General features: G+C 42.5%; 2 protein-coding genes across 2 annotated transcripts; one reads left to right on the top strand and one right to left on the bottom strand.

Moving 5' to 3' along the window:
* The first annotated feature begins 73 nt into the window (after window positions 1–73).
* On the top strand, window positions 74–14,257 carry zbtb40 (zinc finger and BTB domain containing 40). The gene is made up of 12 exons (XM_079241624.1): window positions 74–120; window positions 539–740; window positions 2,225–2,646; window positions 2,721–2,899; window positions 4,338–4,551; window positions 4,622–4,978; window positions 5,052–5,258; window positions 7,048–7,212; window positions 8,813–9,027; window positions 10,487–10,643; window positions 10,972–11,207; window positions 13,773–14,257. Exons 2-12 carry the CDS (start codon window positions 589–591, stop codon window positions 13,998–14,000), a joined length of 2,532 nt encoding a protein of 843 aa, XP_079097750.1. The 5' UTR covers window positions 74–120; window positions 539–588; the 3' UTR covers window positions 14,001–14,257.
* Window positions 14,258–18,105: 3,848 nt separating this feature from the next.
* On the bottom strand, window positions 18,106–23,383 carry cyb561d1 (cytochrome b561 family, member D1; the record flags this gene model as incomplete). The annotated part of the gene is made up of 3 exons (XM_079241631.1): window positions 18,106–18,612; window positions 22,089–22,126; window positions 23,227–23,383. The coding sequence occupies 3 exons, from the start codon at window positions 23,381–23,383 to the stop codon at window positions 18,106–18,108; spliced, it is 702 nt and encodes a 233-aa protein (XP_079097757.1).
* Between the last annotated feature and the right edge of the window lie 1,431 nt (window positions 23,384–24,814).

Raw genomic sequence — 24,814 nt, 5'->3', positions numbered from 1 at the left:
TTGTTTCTCTTTGCCGTTTCACCCGACGCCATTTTAAGAACGTCCAAGCTTTATTGCGCACGCTGAAGTTGTTCAGCGGAGAAGTTTAAATAAAGAGCCGGATCTTTTGAATAATTCAAGGTAAAGCCTTGCTGGGGTGTGGAAGCTGGATGTCGGATGGGTTGGGACGGAAACAAATAGTCCGAGTCAGCGTTTTATTTCAGTTACATTAGCATGTTGAGCTGCAGCGAAACGTTTCTAAGCTTCTTATTTCTGACTGAAGATGTGAAATCTGAACCAGACATATGACAGCTGGCAGATCACAGCTGCGTTTCTGTGATTTTACACACATTTCAAAACAATTTTTTTCATGTTATAACTCACATTTATATATTTCCAGTGTGCTAAGTTTAGATCATAGTGTTGTTTTCACGAGCATTCTATTTGTCACCTTGACAGCTGACATCTCGGATGAATGTGGTGTTTTAACTCGCCTTGCTCTAGCAAGACAAACATGATGCAATATTTCATATTTTTCCAACATTTTGATGTAACACAGGTGAAAAAGACAACAGAAAGTGCACCTTTTTGTGTGAGCAGGCGGTCATCATGATGGAGCTGCCCAACTACAGCAGCCAGCTGATGCAGCAGCTGTGGGCCCTCAGGAAGGAGGGTCTTTTCTGTGACTGCACCATCCTGGTGGGGGAACGTCACCATCCCGCACATAAAATAGTGCTGGCTGCCTCCAGCATGCTCTTCAGGTAGTGATATTTATTGAAGACAGAGGAGCTTCCAGAATAATCTGCCTGATCTTTACTGACTTTGCCTTTATTTTTGGGACTTTCAGCTCACAGTAAGAGGATGAGGATGATTAATAATAAATCCTCAGCAAGGAGTATTTTGGGATGTTTTATAAAACTCCTTTGATCTCACGAATTTATTTAATGATCAAATTGATGAGGAGTTATCATTATTGTTATTAATATTGATATTTGTGATTATTATTATTTTCTTAATTAGTATGTATATGTATGTATATACGTGTGTGTATGTACATAGGTACATATGTACTGTATGTATAGTAGGGCTGTGACGATATGCTTTTGTCCCGATTCAATTCCAATTTTTTGGGTGCCGATTCGATTTAAATTGCGATTCTCAAAATTTCTTCGATATTGCTGATTTTCATAGATTAAAAACTCCCCAAAAATGTATAAAACTTCTTTTTGCTAGTAATTTTCCTTGATTTCAATTAGAAAAAAACAACACAGTAGCCAGACCATCGTTGTGCTGCTATAACGCCCAAGAAGACAAGTAAAAAGATCAATAAAACCAATAAAAATGAAAAAATTTTATAGTAGATTAATTTCATTGAAAAAAAAATCAATTTTAAAATTGTGAAACAAAAAATGCAGATTTTCAATTTTTTCCATTCGATTTTCCCACCCCTAATGTATAGGTATGTACATATATTTTATTTTCTTTTTTTCTTTCATTTGTTAGAAATAAATGAACTAACTAACCAGCTGAATTTGGCTCTAAAGCAGGGGTGTCAAATAACTTTATTTCAGGTTCCACATTCAGCACAATGAAATGTGCAGCGGATCAAACCTGTAAAATAACAGCATAATTACACATAAATATTCAAAGCTCTGTATTTTTGCCTTTGTCTTAAAACAGAGAAGTACAAGTACATTATCAAATTGTTTACATTTAATCTTTCATCAGCTATTCTTTTAGAAATTACTATGGACCAGCTGAAAGTTATGGAGAATAAGTTAGAAAAAAATATTAAAAAGTAAAAAGAAAAAAAAAATTTGCCTCTGTTACACGTTTACAAATTTTTTTTGGAACATTAGCCGTAAATAAGTTTCCATTTCCACATCTGTGGAGAAATCCGAACCACCTGAACTGACTCACTTCATAAAAACTGAAGTTCACATCTACTAGTTATAAAGATTAAAAAAAAGATCAAAGAAATCCCCTTCCTGTCTTGGAAATGTTTAACAGAAACCTTGTGGAGAAATTATGGATTACAGTTCCTTATATTAGAATATCTCATCTAATATCTAATACGTTATTTTTACCAGTCGGATTAGACCTTCTGCAGGGTCTGTTTGGCCCCTGGTCTGTATGTCTGACACCTCTCATGTTAAAAAAACATTTGGGTCCGGTTAACGCTGTCGTTTTTTTAGGGTTTTAAGTGGCAGCTTGAAAGCAAAGTAAATCTTCTGATTTCCGTCAGGTCCCTCCTGGACGGCTCTGACACCATCTCCATCGACACCTCCGTGGTTTCCTCGCAGGAGTTCTCCTGCCTCCTGGACATGGTCTACACTGGAAAGTTGCCGGTGGGCAAACACAACGTGAGCCGCATTGTTGCGGCTGCAGACAGCCTGCAGATGTTTGATGTCGCTGTTGGGTTTAAAAACGTCCTCTCCACGCTGGTAAAACAGCGCGTTCCTGTCTCAGTCCATTCCACACAAAACAAAACCCTCACCGTGATCAACAAACTCCAGGGTGGGAACCCTGTCGGCTCAGACTCCTCCAGGAAGGACCACCCGACCTCAGATCAGATGGAGCCGAAGGAAAAACACTTTGATGGTGGTGAAGTCGATGAAGAGGCACCAGCTTGTAAAAGAGCCAGTGTGGAGAAATCGGACGAGTCAGGTTGGTTTAACGTGACCAAAGATGGTTCTGTCAGGCGTCGTCATGGCACCTGAAAGTCGACTCTCTGTGTTCAGGCCTGGAAGACAACAAACCCTCAGAGAGTCCAGTGGAAGAGAACGAGCCGCCATGTGGTCCTGCAGCTGGTCTTCTCCAACATTCCTCTTTGATCGTGGAGCTGCTCGCCAACGTGTCTTCTGTCCGAGAGCTGCTGAGCCAGGCAGCACAGAGCAGTCTGAATGAGCAGGACAAACAGGTACAGCCTACATCGCTTTTCTTGGACCTACAGTTTCATCAGCACTTTAACTGCAGAGCGTGAAACTCCACCAGACCTCTGGCATCTGAGCACTATCACTTTTACCACCAGTAGTATCTCAGCAATAGTAGTGTGGAACTATGGTGTGTGACTGGGGATCAATAGCTTACTTTTTAGGTGATCTAAATAATGCAAATATTAAATCTCACCCAGGAAGTTTAAAATCCAGCCAAAATGTTTTGTATTTATTAAGATTATATGGTAAATCCAGAATGAATAATCCATGATAACACCCTTATTTGTAACATTTTCATCACAAAAAAAGATTAAATCCCAGCTATGTTGCTAAGAGACCACATTGAGCTGGGAATTATGATAAAAACTTAAATTGATGATAATGTCCAAGGAATAGATGTAAATCTTAACTGTTTTTAACAAAAGGACCTCAGGAAGAATTGCTGCAGATAGCTGCTGCAAGCTAATAGGGATCCATACAAATAAAAGCCAAAGTTCAGCAAGTAAGCAGAAAGTTAAATGTGTGGCAAGAACAAAAACAATGGTCTCCTATGACTGAAATCAAGCCAAAAAGACCTTTTTGGCACAAAACTAGCTGAGTTGGAGACGGTTTTGTAAAGATTGTAGGTTCATAACTAAATTGCTAAACAAATACACAACAGGAGGAAAAGGTGTAAATAAGTTGATAGTTTCTGTTATTTCAAAGTAATTATTTTTACCTTTTTACCTTTTTTTTTAAAACTTTTTTTACCAAAACCTTAAAATTGGAATATCTGCCGATACCAAATCTGTTTATGTGAACATGATTGTGTTATTATTGCTGTTATAACTGTGGAAGATTTCATCAGGTTGTAATAAATGACCCATCCTTTCTGAAGTTACCTCACCAATACAAATATAATAATCTTACAGATCTCAGAACAGTTTCAACAAGTTTTTATTTTATTTGGAACATTTTACCTAAATACAACTATAAATGTGTGGCTTTGAAACAAAGATCTGGCTTTTAGTGGAACAAAAAATGTCACATTTTAACATTCAAGGAATTTATTTCTTTTAAAACACATCCGAAGCATGTCATTAAACACGTCTGCGTTGGCTTGACTGGTGTGGTATCGGTACACTTTCATTAATAACAAGTACTAGTATACACGGATGCTGGTATCAGTATCGGTGCATCCCTACTTTATTGGGAATAAAATCATTAAATTCTGGGTTTTATTTTTACTTTTTCCACAAAATCCCAACCTTTTGGGGCGTTGAGGTTAAACTCTCATCAGGTGTTACAAATGTGAAAGAAAATACAAAAAGTAGAATTACTGCAGGAAGAAAACAAATGTTTAATATGCTGAAGTCGGCATGAGGCCTGTGTTCAGCTCGCTTCCCCCGCAGCTGTCAGAGATGTTGTGGTTCTCTCCACCAGCTGGTGTGTGAGTGCTGTAAGGAGGCAGATCCCAGCTCAGCTCTGGAGAAGCTGATGAGCCAAGTGGAGAACGGAGCAATCCCGGAGAGAGTTCTTCTTCAGCTGCTCCAGACCATGCAGCAGAGATCTCCGTCCTGCTTCCCCCCACCGCTGCTCGCTCTGCTGGAGGACGAGGAGAAGAACACGTTGCAGCCAGGTGGAGACCAGGCTGAAGGTGAGGAAGGACCAGCTGCTGTGAGCAGTTCTCTCCATGCTCACTTCTAACCTCTCCTTACCTTCTGCAGGTAAATCAGAACAGCTGGAGGACTCTGCAGAACATCTGGAGGAAACAGACGAAGCAGAAGGCAGTAAGGCTCAGAAGGAAGAGGACGACTCGTCAGACTCTCCTCCTTCCGGCTCCTCCAAGCGTTACTCCTGCCGCTGGTGTGAGAAGAGTTTTGATTACAAGTGTCGACTGCTGGCCCATTTGAAGCGCTGCTCCATGTCCCAGGACTGCGAGCAGCAGTGTCCACAGTGCCCGCAGAAGCTGGCCACCCTGCGGGCCGTGCAGCGCCACCAGGCGGAAGTCCACAGCAGCCCCACACGAGTCAAGAAGAAGGTGGCCTGCGACGTCTGTGGGAGAAAGTTTGCCCACACTTCAGGTGAGCGCAGAAAGCAGCGTCGCACACGGCCGAGCATCTCCGCCGACTCAAATCAAACTCTCGTTGATTTCAGGTATGATCTACCACAAACGCACGGAGCACTTCGAAGAGAAGCCGTTCGCCTGCGAGGACTGCGGCGCCAAGTTTGGAGCCAAGTCGTCTCTGAAGAATCACATGCGTCTGCACACCGGAGAGAAACCGTACCACTGCAAACACTGCGACATCAGCTTCAGCGTGGCCGCCGCTCTGGCGTATCACACCAAGAAAAAACACTCTGAGGGTACCAGACACTGCACACCATCAGTCAGGGATTGTAGAGGGTCTGCCTCATCAATTCATTATTATTAATAGTAATAATAATAATCATAATCATAATCATAATAATAAATAAACATTGACTTACTTTTTTTTTTTTTTCTCACATGGTCATACTAAAGATAAATAAAACAAGACTTAAAAAAAAAACAAAACAGAACACCATGCTCGAAAAGGAGCAGAAAAAAGAAAATTTCTTCTCATATCTTCCCCCTTTTTTTTTTCTTTTTTTTTTTAAGAAAACATAACGCACCAATAAATAATGATTGGTTTTCTTCACGATACTTAATGAAAGAAGACAAAAAAAATCATTATCATAGCATAACATACCATATGTCTTAGGTTGTTCACTTTATACATGAATAATTTTCCACATTTTAACTGCTTGTTATAATTTCCACAAAATAAATTAAATTTCTTATACATATAGTTATGTACAATCACATTTACATGTACATAGATGTTTATACATCTGACTTAAAGATATAGTTGCTAATCTTGCTCAGAGACGTGTTTTTTTTTACTCTGTATGAAGTGGTTCCTCGTCCTGGTAGTAGTTTATACATTTTGTAATCATGAACAATAAGAAATATAGTTAGACCCTTTAGTTTACTGTAAATCTGTAAAAACTCTGACCAATCAAAACGTTTGGACTGAATTGAAGTTGTTCATTTCTTATATTTTGTAGCTTCTTCTCCCGGCTCCCCTCCTCCCCCTCCAGCAATGCATACCTGATAGCCACACCCTGCATATAAACAGCGTGTTAGGATGAAAATACAAAGTAGTGAAGAAGAAACTCTAAAGGCAAACATGGCTGAGAAAATGCAGGAAGGATTTCCCGACCTGACTCGGTTTAAACAGCCGAGGAGGAGAAAATCGTTGGTGGAAAAAGCTGCAAATAGAAAAGCCTTTAATCACGTAAGGAGCAGAACCAGAGGGGGAGGGGCCAAGACAGGGGGAGGAGCCAGGACAGGGCACCATTTTCACACCCTGCTAGCTCCCCAACATTTCCTTCCCCAGCTTTAAAGATGTCAGAAAACTATTGGCTGTTGCTGATGAAGGAGACGTTTATCACTGGTCAGTCAGGAGATTCCAGGGAAAGCCTCTAACTTCCGCTGTGAAGCGAGAGAGAAAACTTCCCCATCAACCTCTTTCGTCTGCAGAGCCACAGGAAAACTTATTCATTTATTCATTCATTATCCTAATCACTTAATCCAGTTCAGGGTCACGGGGAAGCTGGAGCCTATCCCAGCAGTCATAGGGTGAAAGGCAGGGTACACCCTGGACAGCTCACCAGTCCATCGCAGGACCACAGGAAAACTCATCAGCAGGTTTTTTTTTTCCAAGCTAGAATCAAACTTTTAACTAAAGCAACTGAAGGGAGACATGATTTATGATTTTGGCTGCAAGCTGCCAGATTTTGTGTCCCACATCACGAGAGTCTCTGCTTTTATGTGACCTGCTGTTCGTGTGCTTCGCTTGAAGTGGAGGAGTTGGAAGCTCCAAACAGGACAGTGATGTTAACATTTTTATTTACGTTCTCTTGTAATTTCTTGGGGTTTAAACCGTGTTTGGTTTGGATCCTAATACTCGGTAGTCTTGGTCCGCTACATGTTAAGATTGCTGCTTCCTGGTGTGTGTAAAGATCTTCTGTTCTGCACAATCTCATGCTGTTTCTGAACAAGAAGAGAATAACTCAGGACGGTTACAAACGAGGTAAAACAGAAGTTTTTCTTTTTTGTTTTATTCTGCAGGGAAGATGTACGTGTGTCAGTATTGTAAGGCTGTCTTCGCTCAGTCCATCGAGTTGACTCGCCATGTCCGGACACACACTGGAGACCGGCCTTATGTGTGTCGGGAATGTGGGAAGGGATACAGCCAGGCCAGTGGGCTCACCGTCCACCTGCACACCTTTCACAGTAAGAAGACCCACTTTCCCTCTGAGCTGACAACATTACAGTAACCTTCCTGTCTGTAAACAGCTCAGGAACCGCAGACAGACTAAGTAATCCTGCTGATGGAAACATTTCTTTAACCTGTCCTGTCCAGCATCTCAGCAGACAGAACAGCATTCTGCGTGCCGTATTTTTACCAGACAGATCTGCTCTGTCAAGGGAGACATCTCATGTATATAGCTGCCCTTGATAATCTGAATATTTTTATTATAATATTTTATTATTATTATTTTTATTTTCTAATCACCATCTTGTTATGGGCGTGCTGGACCTGGCAGGAGAAGAGGGAAAAAAATAAGTTATAGGGGGAGAAAGAGAGAAAAGAAAGGTGTGTCTAAGCTGCTAAAGTCACAGTATTTGCAAAGCAATATAAACCACTGCAGCACTGCAATAAAACTAGATATAAGTAGAATAGTGACAATATGCAAAGTAAATAAATAAATAACAATTACAGTACCAACCGTTATCAAACATACCTGCAGAGAGTCATCAGCAACATTTAGTAGGAAGCAGATGGGAAGATGAGCGCTTTGTGGGCGTGCACATGTGAGTGTTCAACCTGTGTTCAGGCAATCACAGATCAGCTGAGTGCTTGTAGGGGAGCGCGACCACGACCCAAGATGTTGGGGAGGAGCCAGAGGCCCCCAGGGCCCAGCAAGCCCACCAAACACAGAGCCCAGGCCGGGGATAGCAGAGAGAGCCGCCGTCCCCCGAGCCCAGAGCAGAGGAAGCACCCAGGCGTGACGAGGCCCTGAGTAGCACCGGACGCCGAAGCGCACGCCGCACGGAGAGCCAGCACCCTGATGGAAACATTTCTAACATCTTTCTGGGTTTTATCGGGTCCACTGACAGAGAGCAGAAACACAAACGTCTCAGAGTTTAGTTTAACTCAAATTATCATCAGTGAAGATTTATTTCCATAAAAGGATCGAACAAAACTGCCAGAGATGATGGGATCATTGAAAGCAGGTCTCCTTGGCCGGGAGTAGCAGTTCCTGTTGTCTTTCTGTCCTCTTCCCCCCACACAGCAGAGGCAGATGGCTGCCTGTCCTTGAGCCGGGTTCTGCCGGAGGTTTCCTTCCTGTTAAAAGGGAGTTTTTTCCTTCCCACCGTCGCCGTGTGCTTCTCAGGATGGGAGATTGAGTTGGACCCAACTCAATCTGTTGGTTTCCTTATATAGGCTGTTATGAATTGGCTTTTATTATGTTTTTTTTCTGTCTGTAAAGCGCCTTGAGATGGCATTGCTGTAATTTGACGCTATATAAATAAAGTTTAATTGAATTGAATTGAAAGTTTCAGTAAAACCTACACCAGTGTCTCTCTGTCCTGGTCCACAAGTACCCACCCCGCCCTGCAGGTTTCAGATGTTTCTGTACTTGAACACACCTGGCAGACTAACTGAGGAGGTCCAGCGTGTTGGAGTAGGACTATGTCTAAAACACGCAGGACAGTTGTATCTGCATGGAGTCTGACTTTTACCAGCAGCACCGTGACGTTCCGACGCTGCAGACGAGTCTTCGCGTGTTCGTGTGTCCTGATGGAACCCTGTCCTTCTGTCTGTCAGATCTGTCAGATCCACAGGACTGCCAGAAGTGTTGTCTCAGTTTCCCGTCGCTGGAGGAACATCAGCAGCACATCCAGGACTTCCACCCAAAGGAGTTCCACAAGTGCTCCACCTGCAACAAGGTGTTCCCTAACGCCACCCTGCTGGACAAACATCAGGTCACACACTCTGGAAGCAAACCCTTCAGCTGTGAGCTCTGCTGCAAGTCCTATCAGGTAGGATGACTACACACACACACTGAGTATACAAATCAAGGATACACACAAAGTACACAGAATGAATACACACATCAAATATTTTAGGCCTCCAGCCTGAAGGGGGCCTCCAAGGATCGGCCAACTCTGAATCAAGACAAAGTGAAGAGTGCATGTTCTCTCCGGGTCCTTTCACGGGACGTGCATGTCAGGTTAATCGCTATGGTTGACTGAACACATCACATGTAAACTGATCATTAAAGCATCTGCCAAAAAACTATAGAGTAGAATAATCCAGAAGCTTAGTTAGCTCAGAGCAGCTCAGCCTGTCCTGATGACGACCTGAGTGTCAGGAGGCTGAAAATAAAAGCAGATCACTTCAATAATATCCAATTAAAGCCGTCTTGTTCGGTTTAACTGTGAAACTAAAGGCAAGGAATCTGGTATCTTATTTTTCTAAAGTTATTCTGTGCAAGTGGTGATTTTAATACCTACGCCAAGGCAGAGGTTGTGCATCTGTCAGCGGTGGTTTGTCTGTCTGTCTGTTGGCAACATGACTCTAAAATGCATGGATGGATTTTTCTTTCATTTTTAGTAAATCCCAGAAATGGAATGAGGAACAAGGTTTTAGATTGTAGGAATGATCTGGATCATCTCTTGGATCCAGGAATTGTTTCAAAGATTCTTTAGTATCGGGAGATAAGGATAGTTTTGCGTTTAACTCATAAACAATGTCCACCTTTACTGGCAATAAAATGACAATGGGTTGAGGAGGTCTGCGCTCCGACTGCTTGTTTTCCACATGTTCAGCAGGTTTTATGTCTCGGAAAAGTGTTGATGTATTAGGAGTGGGATACTGAATCAAAAAAATCGAATATTAGGATTTTTTGCTTCACAATTTTAAATAGATTTTTTATTTGTTAAAAAAAAAATCTATTTTATTTTTTTTAATAAATAAAAACAATTCATTATAACATTTTTGTCATATTTATTGTATTCATTGATCTTTTTACTTGTCTTGGGTATTATAGCAGCAGAATGATGGTCTGCCGACTGTGTTTTTTCCTAATTGGATTTAAGAAAAATGACGAACAAAAAAAGTTTTGTACTTTTTTTTTTTGTTTCTAGTTTACAAAAATCAGCAATCACAGAATTGTAGTTTTAATCAAATCGGCTCCAAAAAAATCAGAATCAAATCGAATTGGGATGAAAGCATATCATCACTGTCCTGTTATGTGTGTACTGTATGTAATCCATAGTTTAATCTTAGGCATTGAAACTACATTAAATCCTTTTCCCACTGTTTAATTAAATGAAACAAATAAATAATGAAGTAAGAATCAGTAGAAGAAGTGAAAACATCACAGTCAAAATGCTATAAGAACATCTTTAGCAACACACACATACACTGTTTAGTGATGGAAGATGACTTATAACACACCAACAACAACAACCTGTATTTGTCTTTGTGTTGCTATAGCAACTGTCAGGCCTCTGGTACCACAACAGGACCACCCACCCGGAAGTGTTTGGTGGACACAGCCGGCAGGTCAAGACTCTGGTCCAGTGTGACGTCTGCATGAAGTTCTTCCCCAGCGCTGAAACTTTAGTCAAACACCAAGCTGCAGAGCACCAAGGTGGGGACGGGTCAGGTAGTCTGGGTCTGGTCATCAGCACCTGCAGGCTGTAACTGTCACACCTGTGCACAGACGTTATCTTCCTCTGGTCCTGGTCCAGATCCGTGCTTTCGGAGTTCCTGCAGGATCCTTAATTATCAATAAATTTATTAATTTGTGGTTTGAAAAAGCTTTTGAAGGACACAAACCTGCTGAGATGGAATATGACATCTGTGCTGTAATTGTGATTCCTCATTAATCTTTCCCACCACAGATGCCTGGACTGCTCCATCTCCAGGTGGGTGATGTACGTCTCCGTCTCCTCTGATATTCTGTGTCTGTCCTTCAGATGTGGAGACGTCGGCCCTTCGCTGTCTCTACTGCAGAGCTGTCCTGGACAACGAGGAAAAGCTGCAGGAGCACAACTGCTGTCAGATCATCAGCCAGAGTGGAAAAGCCTTCAGCTGCCCACTTTGCTCCCTGATCTGCATCTCCCAGCTGGAGCTGCAGGAGCACCTGTTCTCCTGTCACATGGAGGCTCAGCAGGAGGCTGGGGAGGGGGAGCAGGCCTCCACCTCCTACAAGGTAAACACCTCCATCAGCTTCAGCTTCCCCACAGGAGATGAGTCAGGAGCTGAGTGAATGATCAGACCTCATTTCACTCGCTGATCATTATTCATTTATTTAATGAGGACAATGCACATTAATGAACACTTTGTACAAATTCCATACCGTGTGTATATATGCCAGATTTAGCTAGAAGCTACTTTCCATCCGTAGTCCTCACACATTTACAGACAAGACATATAAAACTGAAATCAAATTACTATACACACACAAAAAATCAATCCACAGACAATATACTGCACATATTAAACCTCATGGTTTGTTTTTTTTACATTTTATTTGTAATTAATCACTAACACACAAACCAGATTATATAATTGTCGCTTATATTGAACCATCAAGCTGTAAACACTTTCACATTTTTCCCAAATGCAGAAAAGTCTAATGCTCCAGGTTGTAGGAGAGTTTTAGTCTGATATGAAGAGAATTTATCAGACATACACATCAATGTTTATACTCTCCTGAACTACTTCTGCAGCAGAGATCAGAACAAAGAGTTTCTGATCTAAAAATGACAAAGTGAGCTGAAAATAAAACCACATTAATTCAGTTGGTGACAGGAAACAAAAGATGATGCCATCAGCTTGTAGATCCACATGTCATTTATCAGCCTCTGGCAGCTATCTGGTAATCACTACATTATGCTGGATTCACTGACAGAGCTGGAAATCCAGTCTTTTGGCGCATTTAATGACAATAAATGTGTAGAAATTGTGTAATAATGGATCACTGGTCAGATTTAATCAGCTGGTTTGGATCATTGGCCAGAAAACCAGAATTTATCCCTTTTCTAATAAAGTTGGAACATTGTGTAAAACATAAATATAAACCGGATACAGAAAATCCTTTTTGGCTCATGTTTCATCGAATACACTGAAAAGACAAGATATTTAATTCAATAATTAAGGTTTTGCCCTGCCTCTCGCCTGCTGGTTGCTGGGCTTTGGCTGCCTTGTGTCCCTGCATTGGAGCGGTATAGAAAATTAATAATAGATTAATAATAACAGTGTTATTATAAACCAATGCAGGAAAAAGGAACCAAAGCGACAGGAAAGAGGCTTAAATCTGCAGTTTAACTCTCAGTCAGGGAGGCCTTCTGCGGCAGAAGAAGTTAAACACAAACTAATCACAACAATGTCAGATATTTTTAAATGGAGAGTAAAGAGAGCAGAGAAGAACCGGTTCGTCATGGGGACGTCACGTCAGCAGCCTCGGCGTATGTTCTGACTCACCCCATCAGGAAGTTATACTGATGATGTAAATATGCTGCAGAGTGCTGCTGATCCAGATACCTGATTCATTTACACTATCTGTTAGTTCGACTGGATGGATGGATGGATGGATGGATAAATGGATCGATGGCTGGATGGATAGATGAATGGATAAATGGATGGATGATGAATGGGTGGACGGATAAATGGATAGATGGATGGATGGATGCATTGATGGATAAATGGATGGATAGATGGATGAATCGATGAATGGATAAATGGATGGATGGATGATGGATGGATGGATAGATGGATGGATGGATGAATCGATGAATGGATAAATGGATGGATGGACGGACAAAATGGATAGATGGATGGATGATGGATAAATGGATGGATAGATGGATCGATGGATGAATCGATGAATGGATAAATGGATGGATGGACGGACAAAATGGATGGATGATGGATGGATAGATCAATAAATGGATGGATGATGGATGGATGGATGGATGGATGGACAGACGGTCATAGGAAAAAATATCTGACCACCATTGTTTTCCAAACCTTTAATTATACCAGGCATTAAAATGAACATGAAATTGAAGAAAACGAGGCTGATCTACTCATTTTTTTCTTGACTTGTATCTATGTGTAACTGTTGGAGAAAAACCTCCTAATGAACGACTGACAGTTAGAAGGTACAAAAGCTTTACTTGCTGCAAGGAGTTCACACAAGCCAACAGACCAAGTGACCCCAGCCTGTGGACCAAGTGAACCAACATTCAACTTGGAATTACACCCTTATATACTCTTCCTCCCTTAATCCCATCTGGGAACATCATCATCACAGTTCTTGTTGTAGGACCCCCAGAGTGAGGGTTACAACACCAATCTCCAGAATCTTTGGACTCCTACAAACATTATTCTGACCATCTGACCTCTACAGAGGCTCACAATATCATATCCAACAGTAACCCAGACCAAAGGCCATTGAACCCGCCCCTGTCCGACCTGTGTTGATGAGGATGCTGCAGCAGAACTAAAGTGATGAAAAAAGGTTAACCAGAAAGGAAAGTTAAGGACTGATGGCCTGACCTGAGTGGGTCAGTCAGTCTCTTATGTTTCCCATAAGCGTCATTTAAGGTGTAAGGTAGAGAAAGTTATCTTTTCAACCAATCAGATCACATTTGATCTAACGACTGATCTAATCTAGATTTTCAAACTGGCCATGAACGCACCAGAAAGCCTTAGTGGTGTCACATCTGTTAAGTTTACAGAACTCAAGCATTTGTCTTCTCTGTGCAATCAGGTGATACAAGTGGACTCAACGGGGAGCATTCTGGAGGGGGCGGAGCCAAACATCATGCCTGTGGAGCAGCAGAGGCTGGTGGGCGCTGGCCAGCAGGTGCTTGTAGCTCTTAGAGGTGGAGAAGAGCGCAGATCTCTGGGAGAGGTGGTGGAGGTTAACATGTACGACCTACTGAACAATCCCGTCACCTTCATGTCGCAAGACAAAGCTTCAGCTCCAGACTCGTAACAGGAACTCTGTCCTGAGAGGATCCCCGCGTCGTCTGAAGAGCCTCATACTGATATTCAGGGAGGAAAATCTATAAAGTTATTTATTTATGGACGCAGCCTTGTTTCTTTGGTCTGTATGACAGCTGTCTGAAACATGGTGTGTAGCGGACACATCTTCACTTTCCCACTTTTATTCTCATGAGAAGTAAAAATAAATCTCAAACTGCCAGTAGCATCCACGCTGGGACTACTTTTACCAGAGGATGAATACATACTTACGGCTGTAGTTAATGCTGACAGATGTAGACAGCGTTTGTTCTTCGTTGGTGAGTTGAAGATTTTCTCAGTGTCTTTCAGGTGGAGGAGATTCCTCCTTTCTAATGTTCACTTTTAAATTAAATGACACCATCAAGACCAGTCTGATGTTTGAAGTTATTCCAGAAGAACTAAACACTGCTGACAGATAAGTCCAAAGCTCCATGTGAGCACCTAATAAGAGCCGCTGAAGGCTCAGACTGCAGAGACCTGAGTAAACTGACTGCCAAACTCAGCCATGACGTGTCCCACAGAGAACTGGCATGATCCACGCCAACCTGGCAACTAACATCCAGTCCACTTCCGGCCCACACAACACCTTCCAGCACCACAGTTGGTCCATAAATGCCTAAATTAGTCCAGATTGAGCTCAAATCTGTAAATTCCCCCTGAAAGTACGCTGCAGTAAAATGTCTTCAGGACCTGCTGCAGCTTCTGAAAGTGGATGAATACGTCTGAAACAGGACGACTCCTCATGCAGTTCAGGCTGCATCTCCGACTGAACCTCTACCTCCACCTATAGCTGTGCCTGCAGTTCCGTAGGGCTGCTTGCAAATCTGCCTTTAGCTCCTATGCCTACGCCTGCAGGTTTGCCTGAAGCTGCAAGAATGCAATTCCACCTGTGCCTCCGCCTAGTTCTGTAGCTCCTCCTAAGTTTACGTATTGCTCTGATTGTATTTCCCCCTGTAGCTCTGCCAGCAGCTCTGCCTCTGAAGCTCTGACCATGGAGTTCTGCATATCCCTATGCCTGCAGCTGTTTGTACCTACACCTGAAATCCTGTCTCTGTGGCTTCACCTGTCTATCTCTGTCACACATATATACACTGCTCAAAAAATAAAGGGAACACTTAAACAACACAATGTAACTCCAAGTCAACCACACTTCTGTGAAATCGGACTGTCTACATAGGAATCAATACTGATTGACAATCAGTTCCACATGCTGTTGGGCAAATGGAACAGACAACAGGTGGAAATTATAGGCATTTGGCAAGACACACCCAATAAAGGAGTGGTTCTGCAGGTGGTGACCACAGACCGCTTCTCAGTTCCCATGCTTTCTGGCTGATGTTTTGGTCACTTTTGAATACTGGTGGTGCTTTCACTCTAGTGGTAGCATGGACGGAGTCTACAACCTACAGCAGTGGCTCAGGTAGTGCAGCTCATCCAGGATGGTGCATCAATGCCAGCTGTGGCAAGGTTTGCTTTGTCTGTCAGCGTAGTGTCCAGAGCATGGAGGCGCTACCAGGAGACAGGTCAGTACATCAGGAGATGTGGAGGGCAACAACCCAGCAGGACCGCTACCTCCTTCTTTGTGCAAGGAGGCCACAAATGTTCATGTGTCTGCTCAAACAGTCAGAAACAGGCTCCATGAGGGTGGTATGAGGGCCCGACGTCCACAGGTGGGGGTTGTGCTTCCAGCCCAACACCGTGCAGAACGTTTGGCATTTGCCAGAGAACACCAAGGTTGGCAAATTCTCCACTGGCGCCCTGTGCTCTTCACAGATGAAAGCAGGTTCACACTGAGCACATGTGACAGACATGACAGAGTCTGGAGACGCTGTGGAGAACGTTCTGCTGCCTGCAACATCCTCCAGCATGACCAGTTTGGCAGTGGGTCAGTAATGGTGTGGGGTGGCATTTCTTTGGAGGGCCGCACAGCCCTCCATGTGCTCGCCAGAGGTAGCCTGACTGCCATTAGGTACTGAGATGAGATCCTCAGACCCCTTGTGGGACCATATGCTGGTGCGGTTGGCCCTGGGTTCCTCCTAATGCAAGACAATGCTAGACCTCATGTGGCTGGAGTGTGTCAGCAGTTCCTGCAACACGAAGGCATTGATGTTATGGACTGGCCCGCCCGTTCCCCAGACCTGAATCCAGTTGAGCACATCTGGGACATCATGTCTCGCTCCATCCACCAACGCCAAGTTGCACCACAGACTGTCCAGGAGTTGGCGGATGCTTTAGTCCAGGTCTGGGAGGAGATCCTTCAGGAGAACATCCGCCGCCTCATCAGGAGCATGTCCAGGCGTTGTAGGGAGGTCATACAGGCACGCGGAGGCCACACACACTACTAAGCCTCATTTTGGCCCGTTTAAAAGACATTACATCAAAGTTGGATCAGCCTGTAGTGTGTTTTTCCACTTTCATTTTGAGTATAACTCCAAATCCAGACCTCAGTGGGTTGATACATTTGATTTTCATTGATAATTTTTGTGTGATTTTGTTGTCAGCACATTCAAATACGGAAAGAACAAAGTATTTAATCCAAATATTTCTTTCATTCAGACCAACAACACGTTACTTTAGTGTTCCCTTTATTTTTTTGAGCAGTGTACATCAGCTCCACCGCTGAACCTACGCCTTAAGTTGCGCTAGAAATTCTGCGTCTACACCTTGTCTGTTGCGGCACCTTCGCCAACTCCTGCAGTTCCACCTGCAGGTAAATCTGTACTTCCATCTAAGCTCTGACATGCTGCATGTGGAAACTTCAGAGTTGGCATGAAACGGTGGAACTTGTTCAGAAGCACACCGTCCAGGAAGCTGAGCTGATTCCTCTGACGGCTGTGTGTCGAATGCATTGTCACCATCACAGAAACACTCCACAGAAGTCATGGATGGATTTATTAATGAGCTTTTTGAAGAGAAAGAGTGAATTCTGTTGGAAAAAAAGCAAAACAGAAACATAAATAAATAAATAAAGCCCACAGAGGTCAACAACAACACTCTGAACATTCATGAAGACAAGGAGCTGCTTCGAGGTTTATGCAAGAGTCTGTGAGAAGATGGAGGGAAGGACTTCAAGTTCCGTCCCAGTTCAGTCGTTTGTCTGCACCAGTCTGAAGATGATCCTTCCAGTATTACAGCTCCTGTCTTTAATCACCATCGGGCTTCCTGTTAAAAAACAAACTTCTGCCATCTTTGTGTCTTTTTGTTTTTGCTCTCAATCTGGCCCTCTGGCTGCAGAGTTCCCATCCAAACGGACCAGCAGTAATGATTAAAGAGCAGCAACACGAGGCCCAGTGGTACAGAGTTTTCTACAGCTTTGGATTCATTCTCAGAAGGGCTCCGACCCTCAGCTGGTCCATCGGGTGATTTCAGGGGTGTGGGGTATGGGTAGCTTTCTGCTCCACAACTGGGAGACGGTGAAGTTGTCAGCTGTGGGACGGAGGAACACATCTGTATGTCCTGAGAAGTATTTTAAGTCTCGCTTGGAGCATTCTTTCATTGAACCTTCCTTATTAACAGTTTCTCTGCTTTGCTTTCCCAACTTCTAATACAAAACTGATAAATATTTAGTTCTATTTTAATTCAATCTTATTTTGGAACAATGTGGAAAACATGATATTGTATTTAATTTCACATTTTCCAGATGAAAACAGATGGATTTGGACCTAGCTGTGCATGTCTTCTAATCCTTGCTTGTTTGTTTCAGTGTTTGGATTTCCCAAACATCATCGTGTTGGACTGCTTCATGCAGCTTCTGTACCATAACCAGAATGGGAAAGTATTCACCAGGTGGTATAAAACCGTCCACAGCGCCTTCACTGCTGCGGCCGGAGCTCAAACTGACACCATCAGATGCTTCATTCTCCTGAAGATCCACGAAGTCTGCGGGTTTTCAAATGTAGTGCAAAAATTCAGACTCCCACCTCCGTTCGAGTTCATGAGACCACCTTAACACCGTCCTGGAAGGATAGATGACACCAACACCAGAGTCCAGCTGGTCTGAAAGGCGGTGAAGGTCTCTTTCAGACTGGTGGAGAAACCACATGAAGGTCTTTGTAGCTTCATGTCCTCCGTAACGCCTAGCTGTTCATCTTCTTGCGGGGCAGGTAGGCATTAGTAATCTGATTCATCACCACCAGGGCAGGGAAGAGGGGCAGCAGCAGAAAGGCCCACCACATGAACCCCTTCACCGTGGCCTGGAACCAGTCTGAGAACATGGCCGACATGACGGTCACGGTGGCCAGCAGGTAGACCACCAGGCCGCAGGTGGCGTGGTACAGCTTGAGTCTGGGAGAGGACGAGGAGAGACACAGCTGCTTGTGGAAGACCAGGCAGACGCCGCAGGCGGCTTGAAGCAGGCTGGCGGCCAGCGTGCAGGAGCCCAGTAGGCTGTGCCAGCTGACCAGGTGGCGGAGCTCCGACACATTTTTACTGGCCACCACAAAACCCAGCCCGGTGCCGGCGGCTATCAGAACCAGAGTCTGACACAACCAGTGGAGACGGACTTTCCCCTTTCGAGACTTGAAGCAGAACAGAGATCCCTCAGCTGAGAAGAGGAGGATGCCTTCAGTCATACACAGACAGTACTGCAGAGAGAGAAAACGCCTTGAGTCACAGCAGCTCTGATCACATGCTTTATATTTATCTTGACATTTTTCATGTCTCTGTTCAGAAGCTGGGCTGGTGAAAAGATGTCTACTGGTTCTACAGATGCTTTATAAAACCTGTTAGGATGAGTCAGCATGCCCACTGAGGGGTTCTTTATTCAGCGGATTTAGCTTTTAAAAGCCCAGCAAATTTCTGGAATTAAACCCCAGACAGGCAAACGTTTCGTGAGATCCCCAACAGCAGGAATATGAGGAATACAGTATGCAACCTGGACATGGTTGCAGTGGCAAAATCCAGCTAGTTCAGATCCTGAAAATGTCTTGATAAAGTACTTGTACTTTGTTTTGTTTTTTTTTAAAAAGGGGAAAAATGTGAAGTTTTCATTTTTTATAGGTTATTATATTATTTCACTGGTCCAACCCACTAGAAATCAGATAAATGTGGAACTTGAAGCAAGATGAGTTTGGCAAACCTGCATTAACAGTGAGCCAGACTCATTTAACTGCAGGAGCAGAAGCCAGTAACACTTACACCGTTGGGGTAAGTGGGCATTAGTTAGTAGCCTTGGTTTTGTACGGGCACAGTGTTTGCTTAAGGTCGATTATGGCGCACCGTGCACCTCTCCCAGACCTCCTGCTTGCAGCGCAGATATGTGGACGTAGCCTACTCTCTTGTGATTGGTGGGTTTGTGATTACGTGTTTCCAGATGTGTGGAGCTTCTCGCTGAGTTTGTGCGATAAATATAGAAGAGAAACTGCAACTCAGTGGCGTAACTATACGTCTGAGTGTGACGTCACATTTTACCAGCGCCAGCTGCATCAGCCCTACTGTAAAGATGCCACATGAGTAGAAATCCAGCTTTAGTGGGTGTTAGTGGGTGTTGACAGGTGTGAGTTGGTGGCGTAAGTTGACCATAGTGAGTGGTATTGGGTGGTAGTGGCATTAGTGATTGTTGGGCATTAGTTGTCGTTAATGGGCATTACCGGGTGTTGGTCGGCCCAAGTGGAAGTGGACGTTAGTTGGAGGTGATGAACATTAGTGGGTAGTATGAGGGGTTATCAGGTGATTTAGATTAGTGATTGTTAGTGGGTGCTAGTGGGCTAAAGTGGGCCATAGTGAGTGCTAGTGGGCAGTATTGGGTGGTAGAAGCATTAGTGACCATTAGTGAGAGATGGGCGTTAGTGGCCATTACCAAGTATGAGTGGAAGTGGGCATTAATAAGAGTTAATGGACATAAGCGGGTCGTATGAGGTGTTACTGGGTGGTAGTAGCAGTTTGTGATTGTTAGTGGGTACTAGTGGGCTAAAGTGGTCCATAGTGAGTGCTAGTGGGCCGTTTTGGGTTGTAGAAGGATTAGTGGCCTTTAGTGAGAGATGGGTGTATGTTGGCATTACCAAGTGTGAGTGGAAGTGGACATTAATAAGAGTTAATGGACATAAGTGGGTAGTATGAGGTGTTATCAGGTGTTACAGGATGGTAGTGGAAGTTAGTGGCTCTAAGTGGGTGCTAGTGGGCATTGGTGGGTGGTATTGGGTATAAGTGGGCCTTAATGAGTGCTTGTGGGCAGTATTGGGTGGTGGTGGGTGTAAGTGGGCGTAAACAACTTCTGTGTTATGAACTTAACTTAGAGACTTGGTTTGTTTAGAAAAAAAACAGACACATGAATCAAAGCTCCCAGCTGAACATCCAAACATTATTCCTTTCAGGAGAACGAGGATGTTTCCACAGAAAGTTATCAGGGTGATGTCGTGTTTCTGGCTCAGAATCTGACCAAACCACCACCAGCATCAGCAGCTGAATGTAAAGTTGTGGGTCAGACTGTAACTCCAACACCCCCGTCACCATCAATTATTTAGAGTGGAAAGAAGACGGGAGAATGGAGGACGTGAAGGTGAAAGCGGACTTCAGCTCATTCTCAACCTTTCATTAATCTGATTATAATCAGATTTATAGTCTCAAAGAACTGTCTCAATGAAAAAAACTCTGTTCAATCCAACTGTATTTATAAATAACCAGTTCACAAAGTCATCACAAGGCACTTTTAAAGACACAGTCCAATTCAGACCAGTTGACTGTAGTGTCAACCAACTGGATGGACTGGGGACCTGTCCAGGGTGATCATGCCTCTCGTCTGCTAATTGCTGGGATATGCTCCTGAAATGGATTACGCAGATTTTGATGGATGGATATTAAACCAGTTTTAAAAAAAATAGTTAGCTGTGGCCTCACAGCAAGGTCAAAGATTCAATCCTCGGCTCTAACGGTGGTCTGGCTTAATTTCGCTTTCTTGTCGCTGTTTAATGCAATTTATACAGGTCCCATACTTTAAATGGACACAATGCAGCTTTTGACCCAAATATCAGTCTAATGTGAGAAATGATGGATGATTTCTGGATTTCTGGAACCATTTTACATATTTACCACAGGTTGGCACTCCGAGGGGGCGGCCTTCTTTAGAAACCAGACAATGTAGCTTTGCAGGGGCGGATCCGTCCCTCATGAGATCATGTGACCTGGAGCGCCTTGCTTTACGGCCCCCGCCTCTATAAATACAGAGGGTTCTGCTTTGTGCTACTTTTCCTCCTCTTCTAACTAAGGTGCATCATGGCTGAACAAAGTTAGATGGTGAAAACAGTGTCTGAGGAGACCAGAAAGAGAAAGCAGGAAAGAGATCTCTCCAGAGGAAAGACACGAGTCCACCTTGGCAAAGAATTTACATGTTATAGTCTGATGAGTGAACAGTGTAGATGCAAAACTGACTCTCTGTTTGCCTCCATATTATTAGTAGGTTAGCTCTTTGCCTTTTGTGCAAATGTACCAAATTGTGATAAACTTTTTCACACCTTCCAGCCAGCGGTTATTGTATGTCTGTGTCTTTCTTTTGCTATTTAGTGGAAGCTAAATGCTGGTAGTTTAAGCTAACTTGCTACAGGCCAAAGCTAACCATAGCTTATATGCTTCACACATGGGACTTTACTTCTGTATGTTGATTAAAGAAATTTGCATAAAAATATTCTGGTCATAATAAGTTTTAAAAAGTTCATTTTTTTCTCTCAGTGTCTCCTTGTGCAGCTCAGTATGAATTAAACTGAATCATGTAAAGTGGTGTCTTTGTCAAAGTAATTATTTTTATTCAAAAGATTTCCATGCCAACGTTGACTGCTACGCCTCTAATAGCAACACACAACATTTGTGTCTTTGTGCGCCTTAAACAAAAAGGTGCAGAACCTGATTTGAACGTAACTTCCTGTTCTGAGAGCTTCGTCTCTCGTTCCAACAGAGTGAGATGTGCAAAAAGAGCAAGCGGGATCTACAAGTTTAACTTGTTTTTGAAGAGTTGTGATGTTTGACAGCTTAAGTTACAGCAAGGATCAGGCTGAAATTAGAGAAGCAATGACATCTGCTCATTGAGTGCATAGATGTGTGTGTGTGAGTGCAGAGAGTGTAAACTTACAGCAACAGACATACACACTGGATGCCAAGAAAACAGACCTGGAAAAAACAGGAAACACCAGTAAGAAATATTTCCCAGCAAACCTGAAGAAGCTTCCGAGGAGTGAAACTGAAGCTGTGCTCTCATTGTGGTAGATCTGCAACTTAGTTCTCTCTAATCTTCACCTAACTACAGTCTCTGCAGCCTGCATGCTTTGTGGGTTTCATTCAGATTGTAGATCAGATCTTAGACTGGGGGAAGGCGTGGAAAGGTGTGTATGCCTGTGTGTTTGGGGGTTAATGGAGGTCCCAATATGTCCAAAGTAAGACTCATGTCCACGGTCTCCAGATGACCTCGAACTTGTTCACAAATTCTGTGACACCAGGAGCAGTTTGGGACAGGACAGGGACCAGTTGGGAACAGGATGGGTTCTGGTTTGAAACCTTTAGATCTCATGGATGGATGGATTAACTGTCTTTATACAGCACTTGTCTAATCTTTTTTCTGGAAAATGTGGAGTTTTCATGATTTATAGATTATTGTGTTATTTTACTGTTGTAACCCACTGGAGATTAGATTGTGTTGTGTGTTCAATGTTCCCCCACAGGATTATTAAAGTAGATATCTATCAAAGAGAGTTTCACACTCTTGATTTAAATCTCACACTTTAAAACATAAAATCTGTCTTAAGTTATTTACTTATTCATTTAAGACAGAAATATTCTCCTCATTGGTTCACTTTGTCCACTGAATGAGCAGAAGCTGAAAATGACGTCTAATAATCTGATGACGTGACGTGAGGTGACCTGTAGGTCACATGATGAGAACTGGACAGAGGACATCATTGTCAATTATTCATATGCAGACATTTGATAGTTTGACTTACAGTAATGCAGATGTCTAATTCTGAAACTATGCAAGAGAAATTATTTCCATTTGGAAAAAAGTTAAATTAATTCAGAGAATTGAAGCCAGATTATTTTATTAAGAGGAAAGATCATTTATCAATACAAGCTGATAAAAAAAAAACCCGCAAATCATTCGCAAGGATTTATTGTTTCTGAACACTTTTATCCTCCCAACTTTTTTGTCTATTTATCATTTCCTCTTTCAAACCACACCTGACTTCAGAAATGAAATTGAATCTAAGTGGACTCACTAGTTCCGGGTCTGGACAGCCGGGAGATGATGAGGGTCAGGCCCAGGCCGGTGACATGGGCGGCCAGAACCGCGACTCTCCGCAGCCACACGTACAGCCAGAAGTCCCGCATCCCCAGCCCCTCTCCCACCGGGTTGTACTCCACGTCAGACGGCATGTTGTCACCTTGTCACCGGGGCTCGGGCTACCTGCAGCCCGCTCCGGCAGTGACGCTCCGAAACGGGGACAGACTCTCTGCGAGTTACGTCATCACGTCAAACACGGAAGTAAAAAAGACTCGAGAAACGCTTACGTTTGATTAATTCTTGCAAAATTTTATATACAAAAATGCAGATTTATTAAGGTGAAACCCAGATTTAACACATTTCATAATGAACTCCTTTCTCACATCAAAGCCTTGAAGTTATTGAAAAATAAATACGCTATACAACTTGTCAAGTTATTTACAATGTATAATTTGCAGCTTAAGCCTTAACAAATAATAATAATAATAATAATTATTATTATTATTATTGTACGTGTAAGTATGTCTGTATGTCAGCATTCTCTAATGATTTTCTTTTTCTTTACTTCCGTACCCGCTCCTGCTCTTGATTGGGTTTCTTTTTTTTTTTTAAAAAGTGTTGCTAGATTGTTTATGACTTCGATCAATAATAATAAAAAATAAAACCGCTTACATTTTTATGTATTTGGTTGGGGTTTTTTTTTTGGTTGTTTTTTTTTTTTGCGTGTTTGGTTTTTTAAATATTTTTTTGTCTTCTCTTCTTTATTTGGGGTGTATATTATTTTTATGTATTCTTTATGTTGGAGTGTGTTATCATTATTGATTTGTTCATTACACATGTTTAGGATTAACAAAAAAAAGAAAGTATAAAAACTTTTTATAACATAAAGTAATTAATTACAGAACTCAACCCTCCTGGTCAACGACCGGCTTTTATCTCGTGTTTAATTGTAAGTTTATTATTTCCCTTCCGGTCGCTCTGTTGACAGTCGTGTAACTTATGAATGTCGCTGTAAATCCTCCAAACTTCAACAGATGAACGGAGTAACAACATACAACTAGAGAGTAACAGGAGTGTGTGCTCGATATTTTCCTATCAAAGCATCGGGTTTGGCATTTTATTCGAAATAAATACACAGTGTTAATGCAAACATGCCATTTATGTTCACTTTTGATTATTTTATGCAACAAAGTTAATTGAAAGCTCAGCCATGTTAATACAAGCTTTTGTGAAGGCATATTTACTATTATATAAGTTCGTAGACAAATTATTTTTTGTTTTTTAAATATGTATTTAAATCTTTATTTGCTTTACTATATTAGATCATTTACCCTTTCTGTCAAATGTTTTGAGAAGTTACATTCATACTGCCCTTGCAATAAAAATGTTTATGCACACCTTTGTTACTTCTGTGGTTTTTTAAGGGACAAAACATTTTGGAATTAATATGTGAAAAAAAAAAAAAGAACTTATAGTATCGCCCACCTGTAATTTTTATATTTTTCTAGTTCAGTGGAGGTTTTTAGGCACTATGTTTTTTTATTTTATTACTTTTACTGTTATGTATTGTTATCTTTACATTT

This window comes from Telmatherina bonti, assembly GCF_933228915.1.
Source record: "Telmatherina bonti genome assembly, chromosome: 6".
In the NCBI taxonomy this organism is placed as follows: Eukaryota; Metazoa; Chordata; class Actinopteri; order Atheriniformes; family Telmatherinidae; genus Telmatherina; species Telmatherina bonti.
Note: the sequence above shows the minus strand (reverse complement) of the source record. Positions and strands in the feature narration are given on the sequence as shown.

Coding starts and splice junctions, on each gene's coding strand:
- zbtb40 (XM_079241624.1), top strand. CDS start 589: ATGATGGAGCTGCCCAACTACAGCAGCCAGCTGATGCAGCAGCTGTGG. Junction 2,647..2,720: donor GGAGAAATCGGACGAGTCAG/GTTGGTTTAACG, acceptor CTCTGTGTTCAG/GCCTGGAAGACAACAAACCC. Junction 4,979..5,051: donor AAAGTTTGCCCACACTTCAG/GTGAGCGCAGAA, acceptor CGTTGATTTCAG/GTATGATCTACCACAAACGC.